The sequence below is a fragment of the Rhyacophila brunnea genome, unplaced genomic scaffold (genome assembly GCF_057557595.1).
Source record: "Rhyacophila brunnea isolate RB1 unplaced genomic scaffold, BYU_Rbru_1.0 scaffold_18, whole genome shotgun sequence".
NCBI classification, from domain to species: Eukaryota; Metazoa; Arthropoda; class Insecta; order Trichoptera; family Rhyacophilidae; genus Rhyacophila; species Rhyacophila brunnea.
In genome coordinates, this window is record NW_028232837.1 from 25079532 (window position 1) to 25103907 (window position 24376).

A 24376-nucleotide genomic window follows, 5' to 3' on the forward strand; every position below is an offset into this window, starting at 1 on the left:
GCGCGGCAAAATTTATTATATATGAATAAGTACTTATATTTAATCTTAAAATTATCTCTTTCATCCATCATCATTTATACTTTAAAATCTATCTTAATTACACCTCCGCCCAGTAAGTGATTTTCACGCACCGGACGAAGGCCTTTACTCATGAATAAAAAAAAAATAAAATTACGTAGTTGAGGTCAGGGTTACGTTTCGACTTATGACTACTAAATGATTATTTTACACCGGGAGAAGCCCGCCTGTAACAGGGGTGTATCACTAACCTAACCCTACCTAACCTAACCTAATCTAACCTAACCCAACCTAACCTAACCTAAACTAACCCAAACTAACAAATAATCCAGTATATCGGGTATTTTCAAAATATGTTTTCCGCTGTATTCCTCATAACCGAACTGTACCAACTATTTTTATTAAGAAAGTATGGTTTAAATAATAGCATAAGATGGAGTCTTCGTTACTGATAGATACACGAATGTCAACGTAGAATAATATCGTACAATTCGGAACATAGATAGTTTTAAAATGTAATTAAATCCTTAACAAAAAACCATAAGAGCTATATCATTTTTCAATATATTAAATTAAATAACTGATTTAATTTTAAAATATTTTCTTGAAGGCTGATAATTAAAAGCGTATAATTTTAGTAAAATATGCCGATCTATTACAATAATTTTATTTCCGGTAGATGTCAAGATATTTTATACAAAAACATGATTAATTTCCGTACGGATTATTAAAGGCCCTTGAATGCCCTTGAGTAAATATAATATGACGCAGCGCATCTGTTTTTTGTAGCAAGTCTCACACTAATACTCTTCTAGTACCGTTACATGTAAATTGTACGTATTACATTTTACTGTACCGTTCGCCGTGAGCTTTCTTATCGAAAAGAGATGACCGTATACTATACGGTCATCTCTGATTTTGGCAAAATTCATAAATTCAAGACTGAAAACCTAGCCTAACGTAAGGTAACCTAACCTAACATATCCTAACCTAACCTAACAAATAATTCAGTATATTGGCTAAAATTTGTTGGCCGCTGGCTTCCAGTAAACCGACAAGAACCGTGTTTTATTTAGACATGAATTTTATCTCAGTACTATATGACCCAAAGAGTTTGGACTGTATTTAATATTTTATGATGGGTTTATAATGGTTTATAATGGGTTTTGGTTTGGAGGGATTAACTTCAATGTATTTAATATACGACCATATATTTCCGATAAAACATTTCATGGTGCGGCGGACGGCGAACGGCGAACTGCATACGTACAAATTTCCGTTCACACGTTCTAGTACTTTGTCAATCTCTTTGTAGTCACTCTTCATTAGTTGAATGTCTTTGACTTTTTTGGCATGTTTGTTATGTACAATGATTGTGCAAAATATATAAGCCTAAGTTTTTCGACAATAATTAAGATAACAGAATCTTTTTCAGTACGTAACTGCCCTATATAAAGATAAAGATCATTGACATAATAATTATTGTTATCTACTTTGAGTGTGTTACAATCAACTGTGAAAGCAAATATGAATTCAAGTACCTACCTAACAATAGGAACTAGAAATATGGATCGAATTGGTCTGAGACTGCGTATGGTACATTGGTATGTTCTCTCAATTCTTTTCTATGGTATGGAAGTATGGACGCTAAACCAAGAGATGTCACGGAGACTTGAAGCTTTTGAGATGTGGCTGTATAGATACATCCTCAATAAAACATAATGTCAGTTGAATGCAGAACTATTCTAACTTACATTGGAAATTTTTGAGGAGAGAGATTTTTGCAACAACTTACTGAAATTATTTATTATCTTTATGGATAAATGGATGCATCATATTTTAGTAGGATTATTGATGAAAAAAATGGTGCATACACTTGTCCACATAAATAATAAATAACTGAAGTAGGCTGTTTCAAAAAACTCTTCTGCAAAATATTTCAAATGTGAGTTAGAATAGTTCTGCATTCAGCTGACGATAATATATTGTAACTTGTTTTTATTTCCAACGTTGAAAATGTCCCTCTGAGGCGGACGAAACCGGTCCTAATCTCTTGATTAAAAGTGGAATAAGTACTACAAAAAAATTACGTTTTATTAAATAAAAACAACAATACAATGCAGTTCCACCATGAATTGACAGTTAACAAAATAAAAGAAATTAAAAATAAAAGAAATTGTTTTTATTTTTACGAATAACACTTGTGCTTACCTTACTATAGATCTACCATCACAAATCGTTCGATGTTCGAATTTCGAACTAAGTTCATCACAGTATAAAATGTGTTGAATGATATGTCAAATAATGCTAGCATGTGGCGCCCTCACTCAGTGGACAACTTATACTGATGCATCTATTAATACCTAATATTGGATAGGTAATGTTGCCCAATATTGGGTATCTTAAATGGTAATTTAAATTTCAATGTTTAATTACCTATTATTTTCTATATAGAAACTCAATTTTTCGGTAATCAGTTACTTTATTAGTGTTGTTTAGGATATGTAACATTTTTTTTCAGGCGTGCACTAAAAGGGGGGAGGGGGAGTGTTCCGTGGGTATGAGTCCTCTCCCTAAGTAACAAAAATAACTAGATTGTTTAGTTGAATGCTGTTGAATGGAATAGTATTTACCACAAGGTACATTGCCAGACAGCGTGTCTAAACGATGACACAGCGCGACGTGGATGACACAAACGGACATGGTTTTAATAATTAAGACGAATAGGCCACGCATATATGCAAAAATATATTAGTTGGTGTGACAGTTTGCAGGAAGTCGTGGGTCGCATTCACAGAACAGATTAATAAATAAAATTCCGATAGGCTATATCCACAACATTTTGACGCAGAGTTTTGAATGTGTGAGTGTCCTACGAAAATGAACCACGCATTATAGACGTGCAATATTATGTGTTGCAACCTTCGATACACTAATATTAAATGAGCGTCATTGCATAAACCGAGAGCAGTTGTCAGTATTCGACGTATGACGTATTCTTGACACGTGTTTAAGTTTATCTCGTATTCTTCCACACTCGAGATCGGTTGCCTGCTTCTCCACACCCGTTAAGTATTTCAGTTCCCGTTATTTATGAGTTTCCTGGTTACACCCCACCAGTAGTTAGCGGTGGAAACGACGTGGCACGGTAAGTACTAGGCGGAATAAGATAAGTACCTAAAACAGAAACTACTATAATAATATTATTTTATAACGTTTTAAAAGTAACCAATTATACCCGAGAGTGGTTGTAAAATTTAATACAGATAAGTCAAAGTAAATAATATAATACGAATAACAGATATATAGCCAAAACGAGAAAACGAATAAAGAAATGTTGGAACAGTAAAATACGTTTTTGCCATGATAGTGGAAAGATACTCGTAGCTAGGAAATGCTATAGTGTTATATTAATATGATAATATTAGTGTCTTTTTCGTTAAAGCTATTAATTTTATGTGATTTTAATATAATTTAAAAAGGTAGTAGTGCTAACCTACCACAACTAAAAAAATATATTGTTAATAAATTTTGTATGTAACTATCATTGATATACTACTTGTAGTATATCAATGGTAACTATGAATGAAAATTATTATAATTTATCAGTTTTCATTTTGTATCCTCGTAGTAGGTAATAGTGCAAAATCAATTTATTTGATAAAATTATTAATAATCAAAATGGAGATGGATCGTAATAATACTAGAATGGATATTCCAGAAAATATTACAAATATAAATAGTGAAAAAACAAACCATTCCTATGACTTCGAGGAGGCGTTTGAGTTTACTGGTATGTATACATTGAAAAATGATATTTTCCTAATTTGCCACAAAACAATATGCACGTTATGACATTATCAGTGGAGCTTGTGATTTTTCGATTTTTGTCATTTCTCGAGATTCGAGAATTCTCGATTTTGAAAATGATTTTTCTCGAGAAATATCTTAATTTATAATTTCTTTTATTGTGTTAAGGTGATTCATCAGTGAAACGGCAAATAATTTTCAACTATAGGCGCGACGAAATTTTGGACTCGCTGCCATTCTGAGAGAGAACGTCGAGCTGGAAACACGTCAATTTGCTTCGTGATGGCGACGGGCGTATTTATTCTTAAATCGTGTAAAGATGACTAAAAACGTTTCCCCATTTACTTTGAAAAGAAAACATGCCAATGAATATATTATTATTGTTACTGATAGAACAATAAACAGAAAATTAAATGGACACATGTTGGATTTATATGACAAATTATATTTCGTTTGACATGCGTCATTTGCACTCGCGACCCGCAATCCGCGCATCGCCTAGCCACGATCTTTTTAGACCGTGCCTCAACCGAGGTATAGCCTTATCAATTCATTGTGGAAATGCATTGTACTATTATTATTATTATATTATTATAAACGCAATTATTTTAGTAAGTACTTTTTCCACTTTTAATAAATAAATCTGGACCGGTTTCGTCAGCCTCAGAGGGACATTTTCAACTGAATAATCTTTACAAAACAGGCATTTATCAAAACAAATTCAAAATGCAACACAAATAATCTACCAATACGTTGAATTATCCATCCGATAATACTTTGTCAATAACAATTAAATTTAAATTAATGAAATTGGATATTAATATTTCATACTATGAGTACAGCATTAAAGCCTTAATTACGCCTTTACGAGCTGTTTATTGGCGAATTTACAATCTGCCTGTAAAGTCGCCCAGTGTAATCATCGAATAAGCTAATAAGCAGGTTGTAAACACTCTACCGAGAAAAGTTGAAAGCCGGTCAACTTTACACGCTACACGCCGGCGTGTGGGCCTACTGCGTCTGCGTAGTAGAGCGCAGTACCAACCTCCCGGTAAAAAAACGAACTACGTTCTGTCAAAACGTAGACAAGAATGGCTTGTGGCTTCTCAGCGAATAGAAAGTTTTGTGTGTAATCATCAAATCGCAGTAGCTGAATCGCCCGCTTTTAAATTCGCCAACAAACAGCTCGTAAAGGAGCTCAGTGTAATTGACGCATAACATTTCAATAGATATATCACTAAACAAATATTTATGATTTCAATACATTTGATTAACGATTCATTTATAAATTTTTTTTTTGCTGCCGAATCAAAGTTGTCTTTTTAAAGGTTTTCTTCCCGAAAAAATATTTTATTGCTGAATTAATTTTTCTTGTAGGTACCTACTTTTAATAGAATTATACCATTTCAAATTATAGTCGGCAGCTTCTACTGAGCTCGTATTTTCCTTCGATATATTATTTCCTAGTAATAAATACTATCTCGAATTTTGAAACGAATCTTGAAATTTTTGACATTTTTTCTTGAGAATTCTTGACACGAGAAATCTCGATCACATCCTGTTGGTTGGTTATCAGATGTTCCATAGCTACTTGATTGTAATGGAGGTATATTACTTGAAATTTCTTGGGTTGGTATGTAAAAATGAATTTCAGAGTTACCCATTGAGTCGCAAAGATAATACTTACACACAACCCCTTTTTTATTTTCGACTAGAGTACTTGTCTAACGAGTTTCTGTCGCATTTAATTGCAATCACGCATCGAAGCAGCAAACCATAACGGATTCGATGATTCCGAATCTCCCATACCAATTTATTATAGTCGACCGTTTCAAGATGGGTTAATAGCCTGAAACAGCTGTCAACATAAATTACTCAGATATCGTGGACTTAAGGCTTAAACCTCAGCCGGGGCACAGTCTAAAAAGGATCGTGACTAGGCGATGCGCGGATTGTGTAAATGACGCGGACCGGACGAAATATAATTTGTCATAAAAATTAAACATGCGTCCATTTAATGTTCGGTTTATTGTTCTATTAGTAACAATAATAATATATTCATTGACATGTTTTCTTTTTCAAGTAAATGGGTAACGTTTTTTAGTCATCTTTACAGGATTTAAGAAATAATACCCCCGTCGCCATCACGAAACAAATTGACGTGGTTACAGCTCGACTTTCGCTCTCCGATTGCCAGCGAGTCCAAAATTTCGTCGCACCTATAGTTGAAAATTATTTGCCGTTTCACTGAAGTATGCTCTTAACAAAAAACGTTGGTAATTGTGCCGCAGAGGTGGACACGAGGTTTAATATTTTTTTTACGAAAACAGTTTATTCCATGTAGACAATTATAATAAATACCCTTTTCTGTCGGCGCATCGGCTTTTCGATCCAATAATCGTTAATTGAAAATTTGAAATTTTCATAAATTTTTATACACCATTATCACAGACTAAGATTATATGAGGTAATATTAGCTTGGGGTAGGTTAGATTAGATTAGGTTATGTTAGGTTAGGTTAGGTTTGGTTTGGTCTAAAAAGAAAGTTGTAAAATCTCATGTCCACCTCTGCGGCACATTTACCAAGACGTTTGTGACTTTCACAGTTGTTTTTTATGTATTAAAATTATGTTTTCAAATCCCATTTAGGTCACGGGAGATTCAATAATGGCGTGGTACTTGCCTGTGGAACTTCACTAATGGCAGTTTCCATGGAGTCATTGGGAGCGGGGTACATTTTACAAGCGGCACAGTGTGAATTTGATCTGACGCAGTTTGGGATGTCACTCCTGTCTTCAGCAATATTTATAGGTTAACAGTTCTATTAAAATAATATTATTAATCTAGTTAGTACTCGGGATTCCAATCCCGGGATCCCGAGCTATTTTCGATACCTATGAATCCCGGGATTGATAAACATAATCCTGAAACTTTCGGGATTGATTTTTTTATCAATTTTTATGGAAAATAAAGTAAAAACGAAAATATAACAGAAAAAATACTTTTAATAACATACGAATACCTTAGAAATAAACTGAGTTTGAATGAAGTTTGATTTATTTATACCTATGTGAAAGTTGCCGATTCATTTTATTTTTTCACATAAATTAATAAAAATGAGAAAGACTGGAAAAAAACAATGCTTCGCACTATTAACAGAGTAATTCCACCATGATCTGATACGTTTTTCGGCAGTATTTGGCTGACTAATTAGATTTATGAAGCGGAAAGGCCATAAGTACACCATGATTTGCTTTACTATTTTAAATCTCGCTAACCCATTCATTAAGTCTTTACTATCAAAAACAGCAATCTCATATTTAATTCACAATATTATTTATGTTACAATATTATTTACTCCATTAAATTTATGTGTTTCTGACATTGTACGTATACAATATTAGCAATAAATGTCATAAATAGTATAAATTATACTAGATTTATTTTTGACCGATTTTATCAATGTTATTTGTAAATATAAAAATTTTATATCAACAATGGATAAAAATGCCAATCCCGGGATCAGAATTTTGGCTCGGGATTGGATTCCAGTTAGTACGGATTATTCTGAGGCTTTCTGCTAGAATTATAAAGTGTTACTTACTAGCTGATGTAGTATGTTGAACATTTTAATAATTTATTCTTGGCGTAAAGTCATTTTTACGTCAGAAGATGTAATTATAATACACATATTATTATACCTACGTTAAATATTTTGATATTATATAATATCTATTAATCACAGCTTTTAAAAAACGAATCCCATTGATATTTTGAAAAATAAATAAAAAGAAAAATTAATACTATCGACCGAGGGTCGGTACTTGGAATTTGAATTAGAATTCTAATTGGCTTGAGTTTTTTACTATTCCATTTGTGGGGGGGAGGGTCAAATCGCAACGACTGGTGGTCATGTTGGCGATGTGCCTTAGTCAATTTACTCAGCTTGTTGCATGGTCCACGGTGGCCGCGCGGCTTAAGTGTTGGACTATCACGCCGTAGGTCCCAGGTTCGAATCCTGGGTCTGGCAAGTACACATATTATTTTCAATTTGTGTGTGAGTCAGGGTATGGACCTAATAGGTTGAGCAAGTGGCTGACATCCATTTCTCGTAAAAAAACAGAATCTGTTAATACAAACCTCTACTCTGTGGATGCCCATATGATCCTACTAGACATGGTCGAAGAGAGTAGAGTTACATGACTGATGGAGATGGGGAATCTAAAATCAGCTTGATTAAAAGGAATCGTTGTCCTCACCCTGCATCAATAATTTTTTACCCTAACCCAGGTGTCACAAAATGTGTCCCGCCGGCCAATTATGTCCAGCGTGACTTTTTTATGTGTCCCGTGAGATATCTTGAGTTCTGGGCTAGCTCAAAACGGTGTCGAACTCAGGATTCACAAAAATTAATTAAATAAAAGTCCTTGTTTTTTTTGATAAGCACGTGGCTTTGTATTTTTCTATGATTATTTTTTTTTTTACAAGAAAGAAATTTATGTTAAACAGTGACATAGATATTTATTATTATCGTTTCTATAGTTCCTTAAACTTAGTTCCTTAATTAACTATATCATAATATCACTTATATTATAGTTATTAATGGCCGACATTAGTTTTATTTTTGGCGCGCGAGTTCGCGAACTCAATTCCACGTCCGTTCGTGATTACGTATTTTTTCGACTTCCTTTAAATAAAAGAAAAAACTCTCACGTGACAAGTTAGTGAGTGATACAGTCGCTACAAAAGACTTACATGCTAACTCTCTTTCACGCTTACATCTCTTGCTTCCATCTCTTTTAAATTCAAAAAGCAAAATCTTACATAAAATTACAAACTATTCCTTTTTATCCAGATAGCCAAGTTATACGTCATAAGCCTTTCATATTCTGTTAATTGACTATGTGACCAAGCTGCACGGTTAGGCCTACAAAACTTTATTCCGGCTCTCCATTGAAGACGGGAAGTCCAGGAGTATGTCACCCGCGAGATTCGTGTTAAATCTGTATTATTTATTACTCTTCATATCGAATATTAAAAATTACATTTATAATTAAATATCCTCCGGCAAGAATGAATGGTCAGAAACTGAAGTGAGGGGGGTTCGGCACAGGCGCAGTTACGGGCGCACCGCTGGCATAGTTGTTGTGCAATGACATTAATATGGACGAAGCATCTAGAAAATAAAATGACACTCACTTTGTGTCGGGTCTGCCGGATGGCGAAATTCATATTTTAATATCGGTATCCTACGCTCAAATGAACATTCTGCTTGCAAGCGGTCTGGCGACACCGCTGGGTCTGCCCATACAAAATTTCTGACTGTCAGGTTTCGACTCCACCGTTATTATTGTGTTACAAAATGCCAATGTGCCTAGTTAAAAATTGTAAAAAAATCTACTAAACACTCCAAGAAAAATTGGATATCACTTTGCATGTGTTAGTATTATTTATTATTTATAAAATGCCATTTTAAGATATTGATGAATGTTTATTCAATGCAATTGAATGGCAGGAACCATTGGACAGTCAGTCGCCTGTGATTCGCTGCGCTCACTTGCGTCTAATCTCCGAGAAGTCGTAAGTAACCGAGAATCTGTTTCTAACGCAATGAGTCATGACACTAATACGCCATTACAATAAAGGTTATATTACTATAAATTCTCGAAGCTTGTATCGCATAATGGAAACGGATACGTCAATGGTCACGTGACATCTACCTATACATCTGTGAATGACTTTCATGCACAATTTCTCGTGCGCGCCGGGTATGAAGTGAGTCGTCCATTTAATATGTCATTGTTGTTGTGTTGTTAGCTGTCAAATTTTACCGTTTCTGTTGAAAAATATAGCCCCACAACTATGTTTCTACTTTTTAAAAACAGAAAATATTTACAAAAAAAGGGCGGCCCGCCAAATATTTTTGATTTCAAAATTGTGACGAAAAAGTTTGTGAACCCCTGCTCTAACAAATTGTATTAGGTAAGTACCTACATTTTGACTATCTGTTGTAATTTATTTTGTTATTCGTCGAATTTAAGGGATCATTTCCAGTTCTCTATTATGGGGCTATCTGTCTGACACGAAAGGTAGGCGAGGAACTATGGTACCAGGAGCATTTCTGGCCACAATTTGTTCATTGCTATCCAGCATATCACCGTACGGTTGGATGTTCATATTACTACGCGTGTTAACCGGATTTTTGTAAGAATCTCATTATCTAGTTTATCATAATAGGTTACTATGTAAATTGCACGTATCCAGTTTGCCGTATTATGCCGTGTCCACACTGGCAACAAGTTGCTGGTAATCTCATTAAATTTCACGATATTTATCAAAATTTGTTTGACCAAAAAATATTTTAATCGAAATTTAATGAGGTTGCCAGCAACTTGTTGCCAATGTGGACGGTCTCTTATTACTCAGTTCACCGCTGTTTTCGATATAATGGCTCATGGTCAATCGTGTTACGGTGAACTGCATACGTACAATTTTCCGGATACGGTCATAATATTATTATGTTGCATGTTGCCGTAAATGAATATTTTATTATTATAAAGCGGTGTCCACATTGGCAACAAGTTGGTGGCAACCTCATTAAATTTCGATTAAAATAATTGATGGTCATATAAATTAAGTAAGTATGATAAATATCGTGAAATTTAATGAGGTCGCCAGCAACTTTTTTCCAATGTGGACACGGCATAATAGCGCTTGTACACGTGCATGGATTTACTGGCAGCAATAGTGCGTATTTTAAACTATCGTGACCAATAACTGTTTACACGTAAAAGTGCTGACTATCTCTCCAATCTCATTCTTCAAGTGTAAGCGAGACGCGATGTTGTCATTTTATGGTAATATTTGACAGGCAGTGAAAATCGGTTAACTTCAAAATGAGTATAGTTCGGTTTTTTGTCGACAGACTCGCCACTATCGTTCAACTGTGTAGGCGCAGATCGAAAAAGCCCTACTGATGCATGAAAATTCAGAAGCTTCCAAAATTTATTGATTCATGCATGCAAGCTTGCAACTGCAGGATAATACATGTTTACCCATACATTTATGGCTGCGATAATACTTACTGTCAACAGTAAATCCATGCACGAGTAAATGGGGTATAACACCAGAAAAGATTTGTAATTGGAAAATTCATTATCATTTTTCAACTTTTTAGCCAAAAATCGAGGTGGCAAAGTGAAAATTCGGAAAAAGTACCTCAAAATAATACCACATATTTAAAATATTTAATAGTCCTGACGTAAAGTAGCGTCACAGGCGACTTTTTTTACTATTAGAGTAAATTTGCGATTGCTCTATCAGCCCCCTCTTTTTGGGGGCCATGACCCAAATGCTCCGCTCAGAATCGAGCATAGTACCTTATATACTTTATGATGGATTATATATTTTAACGATGTATTTTACAGTGTGTCATCTTGGTGCGCGTGCATATATGCATACACCGGTGAATTGAATATAAAGGAAAGACGATCGCAAGCGATTGCAAGAGTGTCATTCTTCATCGCCTTGGGCTTGATACTTTTACCTGGTAAGTTGATTGACTTTACTTTCTTCTTCTTTTTCTTCCAATCGTACCGTCCTCTATCGGAGGCTGGTACTTCGATTCATCAAGACGATTACTGCTTCAAATCGGTAGAGCTTAGACGAGTACCTACTTAGCGCACATGCCATTCAAATAGAGTTGGGTATTTCCCGAGAAAATCTCAATCTAGAGATTTGGGATTTCCCGAAATTATGAAATTTTGAATTCTCGAGATTCGGGATTTCCAGAAAACAGTTCTCGAGAATTCTCGAGATATCGGGAAATTAAAAAAAACCTGTTAAAATCCTAAAATCAGTGTTAAAACAGACAAATTCCAAAAAAATATGATTTTTTTTTATTTATGTAAGAAGACAAACAAAACCGAAGTAGGAAAACAAAAATAATTCAAAACACTACTTATTAAAATAGAATTTCAAAAACCACAGACCGTCAATCGCGTATGCTCTTGCAACACAAAATTCCCTGATGTTGCAAAAAGTGCGCTCATTTTGAGTCGACGTTGGCTTAATTGTTTTTATATAGAAAATCGTTTTTTTTTCAATTAATATTTGAGAATAAAGAAATCTCGAATCCCGAGAAAAGATTCTCGAGATCCGGGATTTCCCGAAATGTTAAAAATTTCAATTCTCGAGATTCGGGATGGACAATCTCTATTATTTCTCGAGAATTCCCGTCGGGAAATTCCCGAAACCCAACTCTACTTGCAAAGGTTAAACATTGTTTTGGCGTATTTTTGGGAGTTTAGTCTGAATAATCTGTAGACTTTGTAGGAAAGATGTATGTCATTATTAGGAACAATTTTTTCTTATTCAAGAAATCAATATTTCATGATCATATAGGCAAAATATGTATTGTCGTTAGAATTTTTTAAAAATCATGTCAAATCCTAAGAATAATATGATTTATGGTCTTCACAAAGTGGGAAAGTGAGAAATGAATATTAACCACTTTGATTTCATTAGGTCCATACTCTGGGTCCAAAAACACATTGATAAATAATATTATATGAATTTGCCAGACCCGGGATTCGAACCCGTGATCCGCGACATTATCGGTCTGATGCGTAATCACTCGGTCATCATGGGCGGTAAGAGGGCGTTTGAATTTAAAATTATTTTAAAATACCATATTTTGGTACCTACACGAGATGTCTATGGTTGCAGTAACATATGAAATTATTATTTTATTAATACGTGTATTGCGCCTTTTATTTTATTAAAAAATGTGTATGCCTATTAAAATGGATTTATGGAGACGCCATGTGATGTCCATAATATACAACATATAAGGGACGGAGATGGTGAAAGAAAAACAAATATATTCGATAAACTTTCTATTGGAGTTTGCAAACGACTCGTAATTTTGGAAAAAATGCAACATTTTGCCTTTTGTAATTTATAATATCTTATTATCTCATGATGTATTCTGGATAGACGGATTCATAAAGTTCGGTGGATGCTTGAGGCAGCGAACAACTAGGGACTGAGAAGAATGAAGGGACCTAGAGGAGGCCTTTATACAGCAGTGGGTCGACCCCGGTTGATAATAATGATGATGATATTCTTTCTCATTTATGTTGGAATAGAAAAAGTTCATAAGGCTCCCTCAAATAATAGTCCAGACTCTATATTGATAATTTTAATAATGTGAAAGATATAAATATTATGGTTCGCTTTATCTGGGAGTTATAAAATAAATTAATATTTGCTCAAGCGATATATAAGTTTACACAATACATATAGTATAAATATTGTAAAGATGTTTGCAAACTACTTAGGTATCTACATAATTGGTTGACTCGGAATTACACGATTTGATTAAATTCATGTTATTATAATAAAAAGCTATAAGTAGGAAGCTTAGATATGCGATAATTAAAATATTATGAAAAAAATCTCCATGGCAGTGGCGGATGGTAATTTCCGAAATTCGTTAAATTGGGAGTGCAATTAAAACTTACCACGTTTCATGAGAGACTCTACGTTTTCCGTGATGTGTTGCATATTTATGTTTTTTTCTCCCCCCTGAGGGTAAAATTATTGTTATGCATTTTTATTTAATTCGTTCGCTTCGAACCAGTTCTCTTTCAATTTAAATATCATGTTGTGAACGTCCTGAACTATTTTTTTATGTCTACAATGTTTTATTTTTATTTTAAATAAATAAATATTCTTTGGTTTACACTGTTTACAGCAATAGCATGGATCATACTCAGCGCGGAGTGGGAATTCCAGATTCCGTTCTTGGGAATAAAATATTCACCATGGCGTCTATACATTGGGATTTGTGCACTGCCTAATTTGATATTCTTATTATCCTTGCTTCAATATCCGGAGAGCCCTAAATACTTGTATGCCACAGACAAAGTAGACGAAGCACTGGTTATTCTCAAACAGATTTACGCCACAAATACACGGAAGAACATGGAGGAATTTCCGGTAGGAGTTTATGACTAATCATGCCTTTCATTTTATCACCAGGTAATAGTTTCAGAAGACGACTGAAAACCGCAATACCACAATATTTTAACCAATTTCAATACAATTTTAGATTTTCTAATGCAGTCAATACCCTAATTATTATTGTAACACCTGATCGTTTCCGAATCCGTGTAGTTTTAACTTTAAATTGTATTTAGGATGTTGGGCATAAAAATAAATAATTACAAGATAAAAAGAATTTTTTATATACAACGTTTCTACATTTTCTGTTGAATCATATAAACTTGACTTGACTAGCTTAAACGATAAAAAAAATTTGTACTTGATAGAAATAATACTGAAATGTCATTTTGACATTTCATATTGATTACCGTAGTAACGCACGTGTATATTAATAATTTTGTTGCTAGGACCCCAGACCAACCAATAACAGTGCATTGGATTACGGATTTCTTCCGAAATAACTTTTCATACAAAACAGAATTAACTGAAAATGAATTCAATTCTACTTAAAGATAAACAAATATAGAATACTGAAATTTCATTTTGATTTCCATAGTAACACACGTATATATTAATAATTTAGTTGCAAGGACCATCCACTTAGCAACCAATAATAGTGGATTGGATTACGGATTTCTTCCGAAATAACATTTCATACAAAACAGAATTAACTGAAAATGAATTCAATTCTACTTAAAGATGGCTAAAAGTATTAAAAAATGCATTGGCATCGTGTTCTGATATATTCTAAAAGTTTCAAATGTCTAGCTAGTCGGGAAGTTAGTTAAAAATCGATTGCAAGATTTGTGCTGGATAAACAACCACCGGACAAATAAGAATACGACCTAATAAAAACGTTGTAAAATAAAACAGGCTATCCTGAAATGATTTCGTATGAGTAGAGATTGCAATACTGGTTTACGTGTCTGGTTTACTTCCGTTACCCTTTAACTCCCTTGGCGACCAGCAATGTCACGTGCTATAAAATATTAATATTTTAAACTTTATTGAAGAGCTATATTAGTAAATTCATAAGTACTTGTATTTTTTTGAAAATATATTATAAGTAACCAATAGAATTTTTTTTTTTTTGAAAAGTAGCTATTAGTTAAATTTTTTCGCAATTAAGTATGGTACCTATAGCATAGTGGCTTATGTGCATGGGCGCGAAACTCGAGACATACTGGTTCGATTCCAGCTGAGTGTTGTATTTTTTTTTCAATATTTTTCTATTGGTTATATATTTTCTAAGAAGTGTTTTCAAAATTATGTACCTATGTTAAATATAAAATGATTACCTTCCGACGTTCTGATAGTCAGCTGAATACTATCCACAGAGTGTATACGGATGAGCTACGAGATGCTGGCATGACCTGGGAAGACGAGAGAAGACTGTTGAGCGATACGGATTTTTGGAGGCGCCGTGTATTGTCCATAAGCTCCAACTGAGGGGGGGGGGACATGTTCGAAGAAGGAATAAGAAGATATTATAATGATTGAATTGTTTCACAGGTGAAAGAGTTGAAGTGTCTTCCATCAATAATTGTTGATGATGAAAGTGTCTGCAGTTCTATCTTAAAGCAAATAATACCTCTTTTTCAAATGCCTTTGCTGCCATGCTTAGCTTTAGCAGCCTTGAACCTTTTCAACATATTTGCCTTGTAAGTAGTTTTATTCTTTTAATTTACATATGTTTTCATATCGGTTACATGTAAATTGTACGTAAAACATTTCACCGTGAGCTTTCTATCGGAAAGAGATGACCGTATACCATACGGTTTCCAATTTTATTAGATTCAATATGAACGCTAATTCAATTTTCATGGCCGATTTTGGCGAAATTCATAAATAATTATTCAAGAATGAAAACCTAACCTAACCTAACAAATAATCCAGTATATCGGCTATTTTAAAATTTTGTTTGCTGTTGGCTTCCTGTAAAGTGTAAACCGTGTTTTGTCTAGACATGAATTTTATGTCAGTACTATAAATAGGACCCAAAGGGGTTGGACGGTCTTTAATATACGGCCATATGTTTCCGATACAACATTTCACGGTGAAGTGTGATACGGCGAACTGCACACGTACAAGTTTCTGGACACGATTTGATAGTATCCGCAGCTGAGATATTGGGATAAAAGAGAATATTTCTTACTATTATGTACTCGTATAGAGTTATGTATGCATATTGATGACATAATAATATGCACTACAGGTCCAAACTGGGGTACAGTCAATGACGTCCCTAGATAAAATGCCGCCTCTAGGCAGCGCCAAAATGCCACCCCATTTTTCATACAATATTTTTATCATCCTTTCATGAGTCCAATATCTAAGAAATGTGTTGTATGGATACATTATTAACAAAATATCAAACTGTAATTATTCGCAAATCTGCACGTGTCGTTTCTAGTCACCAAGGATGTCAAAGGGGAACGGAAGTAAACTAGATATCGCGAAGCCGACAAAACCAGTGATCTGATTTTTTTAATGGAAAGGTGTTTTCGTTATGACTACGTTTAGGTAGCTATTTCTATGTATCCCAAATGATTCTCCTCGATTTGCCGCCCTTCGAGTAACTGCAGCCCCCAAAGCGACGCTCAATCTGCCTACCCCTACGGGACGTCATTGGGTAAAGTATTCGGTTACCCAGTAAAATAGGGCAAGCAAAGCTTTGCGAGGATTATGTAGGTATATCACATAACCTCTGCTAGTTTTTGAATAAAATTTTTTTAATATAATGATTTCTCTTGTATCTTATTCAAATTGGATTTGAAGGTTAGGCTCTGGTCCAACGAGATACTTAGATATCGTAGATTTGGCACATGCCATAAAAGACACAAGAGATACGTTAGGATGTATTTGGTTTCAAATGCTGTTCGTTGACGTATACCTACATTTTAAACCAGCACCTTAGACTATAGATATATCTAGACGCCACCTTTTGCATTGCTAAATGAAGTTGCGTGCCATGCGTTTGGTTTGTGGGCGGGCGAACGCATTCGTATACAAATGTTTGAAACCATAGACCATTTCGCTACTGCTCGCACTAGACGCTCAGAATTAAAATATAATTTTCGATTTTTTTTTACGTTATATAGTATCTATTTTTAAGCTGTCAAAATGCAACCATTGGGTAAAGATATCCACAATTTAAGTTATTTTACAGAAACACTAGGTCACTGATATTAAAAAGTATAATAATATACAAATAAATTATCACGAACATGTATCAACTTACCTATGAAACGTAATACCACCTTCTTGCTTATCAGTACGGCTACCCACTTTAATACAACACACATAACCATCTTTTATATTTAATTAACTAAAAATATTTACCGCTGACTTTATGTTTAACACAAAAATATAAATTTTAGCAACACACGCTCGCAGGTGATCGACGCTTAATAAGCAACAAACAAAGATTTGGCGGCGACACCATAGCAAATCATCTCACACATCTGTAAATCTTTTATCTTACTCTAGCGCAGGGGGGGGGGCAAACTGCGGCCCGCCATTATTAATTGTACTTCTGATTACGAATAAGTTTTTTTGTAATTTTTAAAAAAATATTAATAGATTAAAATTTGAAGAATTTGTTGTTTCGTAAATGTATTATCTCAGGACGCCTTCTTGCGTCTCGTCTCACATTATGTAACCACTATTTTCTACGTTGAACATTGATTTCAATAGATATTGATAGTGTGCCGACAGAGCTACAACTTGAGATTATTGATCTGCAGTGTGACTTATTTAAGAGAATTGCATCGTCGTGAAGAAATCTTCAAATTTTACAATGCCCTTAATTCAGACAAATTCGACCAACTTAAAGATTATGCAAGAAAAATGTTCATTATTTTTGGATCAACCTATATATGTGAACAAACATTTTTGATCATGAACCTCAATAAAAATTCTTTATGATCAAATATCTCCGATGCCCATTTACAAGCAGTTTTGAGAATATCAACTACAAAATTAACACCGGAATTTAAAAAAAAATGTACAACAGTTTCATTCTTCTCATTATTTTTATTAATGTTTATTTTTCGTCATAATAAATAGTGTATATCTAAAAATGGTCTTTTACTTGCGGCCCGCCGCTCATTTTGAATTCTTGAATTTGGCCCTCCATCCAAAAAGTTTGCCCCCCCTGCTCTAGCGCGTATCGCAGAGATTATAAGGGTGCCGAATACTTTCTCACTCGCACTTATGCATCGTTTTTATTCAGGCCTTAACCTGCACCAAAGATCGTTTGCATCAGCTGATAAACTCTTAGAAATAAAAAAAATATCTATGTTTATAGTAAAAAACATTCATTCGATAAAACTATTTCTTTAACTTTTGTAGTTAATATTATTATTGTGTATATTTCAGATCCAATAGTTTTTACTTATGGTTTCCAGCCATGCTAAATAATCTACAAAGCAGGGCAAGCGGCGAACCTGCTACTGTTTGTGAAATAATGGCTGATGGTTTTAACACCGCGATAACTGAAAATACCGATTCAGAAATGGTAAAGAATTTTTTACTATATTTGGATTGTGTATAATAAAACATCACTAAGTAATATAAAATAAATTACAACAGTAATTATTTATCGTAATACTTACCCTGTTTATACGTGCATGTATTTACTGCTGACAGTACGTATTATCGCGACCATAACAAGAAGATGTACCTACCTATGTATTAAAATATACAAAAATACACTGAATTGTATCTTCAACACCTTTTGGAAAATGCTAGCGAAGTGTGGAGGTAGGCTGTGAAGATCCAATATAAGTGTGAATTATTTTTGTCCGATTTGGTCTCGGCAGTTTATAATTGAATTTAAAAAAACTAACGAATTCCAAATTCAATTCGTTTTCTTAGTTCAATGAAAACAGATAACTATAACTGACAAAGTGTAGTGTGCTATATTTATATCGAATCTCGACAGCCCACCTCACCTAACCACGATACCTACATACCGTCAAACTGCCGTTAACTTTAGTGATAGATAGGGGGCCCACCAAAGGTCCTGGCCTGAGGGCCCGCTTCAAGATGTGGAGGCCATGCTTTTCAGTATAGTAAATGCCAATCTTGGCAATATAATCAAATTCCTCTCAACATGGATATATAACCAATTAAATAAGTACCAATACTCTTACATTTTGCAGAATTCAACTATGATTTCCGGTGAAACATGTCAATCGCACACTCCAGTGCTAATATTCCAAATTGGTTTAGTAATGGGTGTCATTTTTTGCGCATGCTATGCCATTATTGGGACAATTATAAATATAATTGGGAAGAAAGTGATTCTTGGTAAGTTTTATGACTATCATTTTTTTGTCGGATCCTAAATTAATTATTGTAGGTACACGGTGTCCATAATTATTGTACATGCACACAGTTTCTTCCTACATTATATGACTACTTCATCCAATCACTCTCCAGTATCGGAATACAGGATGGCGCTACTTTCTTTTATTCGATACAACATCCTGCGCCTTCCGCCATGTGGACCTGGGACCTGCAGCGCGTAAACCATTGTTGTACTACCTATTACCCTTGTAGCACAGCCTCAAGGGCTTCGTTGTCGTGGCCGGTCCTCCCTCACCCTGCAGCGGTGCTACAAAAGCGATAAAAAGCGAGTTGGTGATGGATCGAGGGAAGTGGCGTGGACTTGTGCTTGCCCTGTGCACCAATGCTGGTTGACGGGATGAAAGAAGAAGAAGAATTGCTACAAACTACAGAATGAGAAGGGGGCGTCTACGGCGATTGAATCCGTGTTGCTATACTACAAGGGTACGTAATTATTGCACCCTATTGTGGAATTCAGAACACATATCTAAGAACACAGCGCCTCTTCGCCACTGAACCTGGATTCGGCGGACATATCCCCAACGCTGAAAAGTCGTGGACCTTGGTAACTTGCCTTGTCTCCCTTTGTTTATAATGTGTTGCCCATACGCGACGTATGACCTGCCTGTCCCCAAGGGACGTCACTGATACATGACCAGAGGTAGCATACACGCGATGATTGCACGCCACATCAAAAACATGTTTTTCTTAAATGTTTGTTTTGTTTTCATAATGGCATTTTTATGGATTGTTTTACGTTTTGTCCAAAGCAGTTTCGTGTACATTTTACAACGTTTTTATTAGCTCGTATTCTTGTTTGTCCGGTGGTTGTTTGTCCAGTACAAATCTTGCAATCGATTTTTAACTAAATTCCCGACTAGCTAGACATTTGAAACTTTTAGAATATATCAGAACACGATGCCAATGCATTATTTTAAAACTTTTAGCCATCTTTAAGTAGAATTGAATTCATTTTCAGTTAATTCTGTTTTGTATGAAAAGTTATTTCGGAAGAAATCCGTAATCCAATCCACTATTACTGGTTGCTAACTGGGTGGTCCTAGCAACTAAATTAATAATATATACGTGCGTTACTATGGAAATCAAAATGACATTTCAGTATTCTATATTTGTTTGTTTTTTATTTAATTTAAGTACAAGTTTGAGCATATTGAACATGATGATTCAACAGAAAAATTAAAAACATTGTATTTAAAAAGTTCTTTTTATCTTGTAATTATTTGTCTACCTATCTTTTTAAAAACGTGTTAGTTACATAAATCTAATAATATGTTTACTTTTTTTTCTTTTATGTTTCGATTATGTTATGATTTGATTTATGTTTCGATTTTCAGCCTTTTTACTGGGTATGCCAGCATTTTGCACACTTGGGCTGTATTGGGCGGCGAATGACTATCTCATCATAATATTACTGGTGCTCCTGATGTGTTCAGGAAGTGGAGGATCAGTGATAACGGCCGTATCAGTAGATTTGTTTCCAACAAAGCTCAGGTGAATGGTTCTACGTTGATAAATGACCCAGATGAATTAAGTAATACTGTAATATGGATCTATCAGTGCTCTAAATTTAATGCTCGACCTACAAACAATGAAAAGGAGAGTCAATCAGTTATAATTATAATAATCAACAAAATATAATACAATCGTCAAAATCTGTTGCTTAATTTCGTTTTTATAATTGGCCTCAACTGACATTTATAGCGCCTGTACACATGCATGGAATTACTGTCGGCAATTGTGCTTATTTTAAACTGTCATATCAATAACTGTTTAGACGTAAAAGTGCTGATTGTCTCTTTAATCTCATTCTTCAAGAGTATGCGAGACGCAAGGTTGTCATTTTATACTACTGTTTAATTAAATCGGAGCTCAAAATGAGTAGTTCGTTTTTTTACCGGCATGTCTCCATCGCTATCTCGCTCTCTATCGCTCTACTGCGCAGGCGCAGATCGAAAATAATCTTACTTGCGCGCAATAAATCATCACAATTTGGAATCTTCCAATCTTGTTTGATTTATGCACGCAATCTTGCCAACTGTAGGATAATACAATATATTTCCCCATACATTTTCTTCCTATGCACAATACATCCATGCACGTGTAAACGGGGTATCTTTTCTTTCGGCCATGTCCGATCCTAATAGGATCATATGGGCCTCCACAGAGTGGAGGTTTGTATTGACAGATTTTTGTTTTTTTTTTTACGAGAAATGGATGTCAGCCACTTGCTCAACCTATTAGGTCCATACTCTGACTCATACACAAATTGAAAAACAATATGTGTACTAGCCAGACCCAGGATTCGAACCTGGGACCCTCGACTCTATAGGCCGGCATTTAAGCCACTCGGCCATCGTGGGTATTACCATATTAAAAAATACGATGTTTGTAAAAAATACTTTTCCTCCCAATTCCAATTCAAAATTTGGAATATTTTGGATTCGATTTTAATTTCTTTTGTTTGACTGCCTTGGCTGTCAGAATAATTATTTTATTGTTTACATGTTGTATAACAAGTATTTTAATAATGCAGATTGTAATTATAATTGTTTTGTTAGAAAGATGAATGTATAACAATCAATGAAGTGACATCGTGCGAAGCCGGATATTTCAGCTAGTAATATATCATGTCAAAGGGTAATAAACGAGACAGAAAGTGCGACCTAGGTACTGTTATGTCCCTCAGGTATGAAGGCAAAGGAAACAGGTATATTGTGTTGACAGGAACCTGATGTGGTTTGATGGTGTTATCCTTCCTTCGTCTCCATACCAAAGACTGGACTTCTGTACATCTCCTGAGTAGTATTCACAGCTGTTACGTTTAAAGACCGTCGTCTTGATGGTAATTGTCGGGTGATTTACCTTCAAGGATGTATTTGGACTAGATGGCGAGAAGATGATCAGGAAATAATATGCTTTCAGGGAAGTTAAAACATTAAAGTTTATTCAACGGAAATTCGAGTACATATACAGCAAACAAGATATACGCGTGAGAATGATTTAGAAATATTAGACAAAGGGCGCGAGGTGCGCGTCCCTTTTATACATTTTTCAGGTTGACCGATTGTCACTACCTGTCAAATAGTACAAAATAGTACCATACAATGACAACATCGCGTCTCGCTCACTCCTAAAGAACAAATTGGAAAGACAGTCAGCACTTTTACGTGGAAACAGTTAATGTCACGATAGTTTAAAACACTGTTGCTGCCAGTAAATCCATGCACGTGTACTGGCGCTATAATATCAACTAAATTGACCTCCCTCTGAGAATTAGGCCAAAACCGGCTTTTAACGGTTAGCAACGGAGATTGTAGAGTTTATGAAGTCTTTCTAACTAGTTTTTGTTTCTTATTCTTTCTTTCACAGAGGAATGGCGATGTGCATATCATTGATGTGCGGTCGCCTTGGAGCAGTGATTGGGTCGAACGTCGCTGGCATCATGCTGATGAACAGCTGTTCCAATACTTTCATCGTATTTGGAGTAGAAGGCCTGAGTAAGTAAATCATAGATTCGGCTTGGTTACAAAAAATATGAAGCTCAAGTTATTACATATTATTTTTTTATAGAAAAATCGATGTTTTTTAAATTAATTATGAAATACACTGAAACTTCGAATTATTCAAATATTTTTTCACACTTCAAAGAAAACTTGATTTTATTCGTAAACAAAATCATAAAATATTAATATGATTATATCCTTAATGAAAGCACATTAATATATAATATTTCTTTAAATTATAAGTTTATCTTTGATTTTAAATATATTATTCTTCATGTTTTTGCAAGTTTAGTATTTCTTCCGCTAGATGCGTCTAGTGAGCAGAGCTTTCGCTTTAACTCTTGAAATATAAATTGTAACTCATTTATTATATTTGTCCATTCAAAATATTTATATAACCGATTTCATTAACGTGATGTTTTTTTTTACAATTTCAGTTTGCTTCGCAACGATACTGCTTTGGCCTAAGCCGTCAACTATAAAAGAAAAGTTTGCCAAAAAGGGAATTGTGTTTTCATGAACTGCTTATACGCTATAATATCCCATGTATGGCAACAATCACATTATTTTATTTTCAATATCGACTGCTTAATCTACATACCGGCTTCTGAACCGGAAATTTGGGAAAATTGTCCAGGAAGGATAAAAAACTTAATAATTTAACTATCGCGCAAAATTTAACAACTCCAAAAATTGGATTTTTTATTACAAATAAGCTAAGCTGCATTATGAATTAATACACTATTTTAGCTTCCCTTTTATAATAAAGAAACTTCATATAAAAAGCGGAGTTGTTCCATTTAAGAAATTGGAAAGTTGGCACCTGCAGTTGGGGGATTTGTTTGAAGAACGATAACGCATTTATTTATAGGTTTAGAAGTTTAAAATTTTGTGTGAGCATAGAAAACATACTTTATAACAAATCTCATTTTTGGTCAAAAGTGCAGTTAGCTGGTTCGAAGATTAAGTAGTTGATATGTTTTTCCCCACTTCAGGACTCAGTGGTTGTAACGAAAGATTTTTTTCTAAAATAAATTTAATGTTAGAAACCCAGAGTTTCATTTTACAACGTTACAACGTTTTTTTTTTTTTTTTTTTTTTTCCGACCATGTCCGATCCTGATAGGATCATATGGGCCTCCACAGAGTGGAGGTTGTATTGACAGATTTTGTTTTTTACGAGAAATGGATGTCAGCCATTTGCTCAACCTATTAGGTCCATACCCTGACACACACAAATTGAAAAACAATATGTGTACTTGCCAGACCCAGGATTCGAACCTGGGACCCACGGCTTTATAGTCAAACGCTTATGCCGCGCGGCCACCGCTCGCATTATTATTTTATTCGGTGGTTTTGTTGTCCGGTGGTTCTTTGTCCAGTACAAATATTGCAATCGATTTTTAACTCACTTCCCGACTAGCCAGACATTTGAAACTTTTAGAATATATCAGAACACGATGCAGATGCATTTTTTAATACTTTCAACCATCTTTAAGTAGAATTGAATTCATTTTCAGTTAATTCTGTTTTCTATGAAAAGTTATTTCCGAAGAAATCCGTAATCCAATTCACTATTATTTGTTGCTAGGGGTCTGGGGTCCTAGCAACTAAATTATTAATATGTACGTTCGTTACTATGGAAATCAATATGAAATTTCAGTA

At 34.6% G+C, this 24376-nt stretch overlaps 1 protein-coding gene across 4 annotated transcripts; it reads left to right on the forward strand.

The window, feature by feature from the left end:
* The first annotated feature begins 3375 nt into the window (after positions 1-3375).
* LOC147073382 (synaptic vesicle glycoprotein 2C-like) lies at positions 3376-23940 on the forward strand. Of its 4 annotated transcripts, none has more exons than XM_085945180.1 (12): positions 3376-3500; positions 3650-3811; positions 6478-6639; positions 9870-10032; positions 11256-11377; positions 13586-13830; positions 15349-15497; positions 18217-18355; positions 19002-19149; positions 20544-20700; positions 22579-22706; positions 23150-23940. In XM_085945180.1, the coding sequence occupies exons 2-12, from the start codon at positions 3700-3702 to the stop codon at positions 23230-23232; spliced, it is 1608 nt and encodes a 535-aa protein (XP_085801306.1). In that variant the 5' UTR covers positions 3376-3500; positions 3650-3699; the 3' UTR covers positions 23233-23940. The 4 variants fall into 4 exon arrangements, with proteins under 4 accessions (XP_085801306.1, XP_085801308.1, XP_085801307.1 ...); XM_085945182.1 differs by having other exon boundaries at positions 3403-3500; positions 3653-3811; XM_085945181.1 differs by having other exon boundaries at positions 3416-3500; positions 3628-3811.
* Positions 23941-24376: the final 436 nt, after the last annotated feature.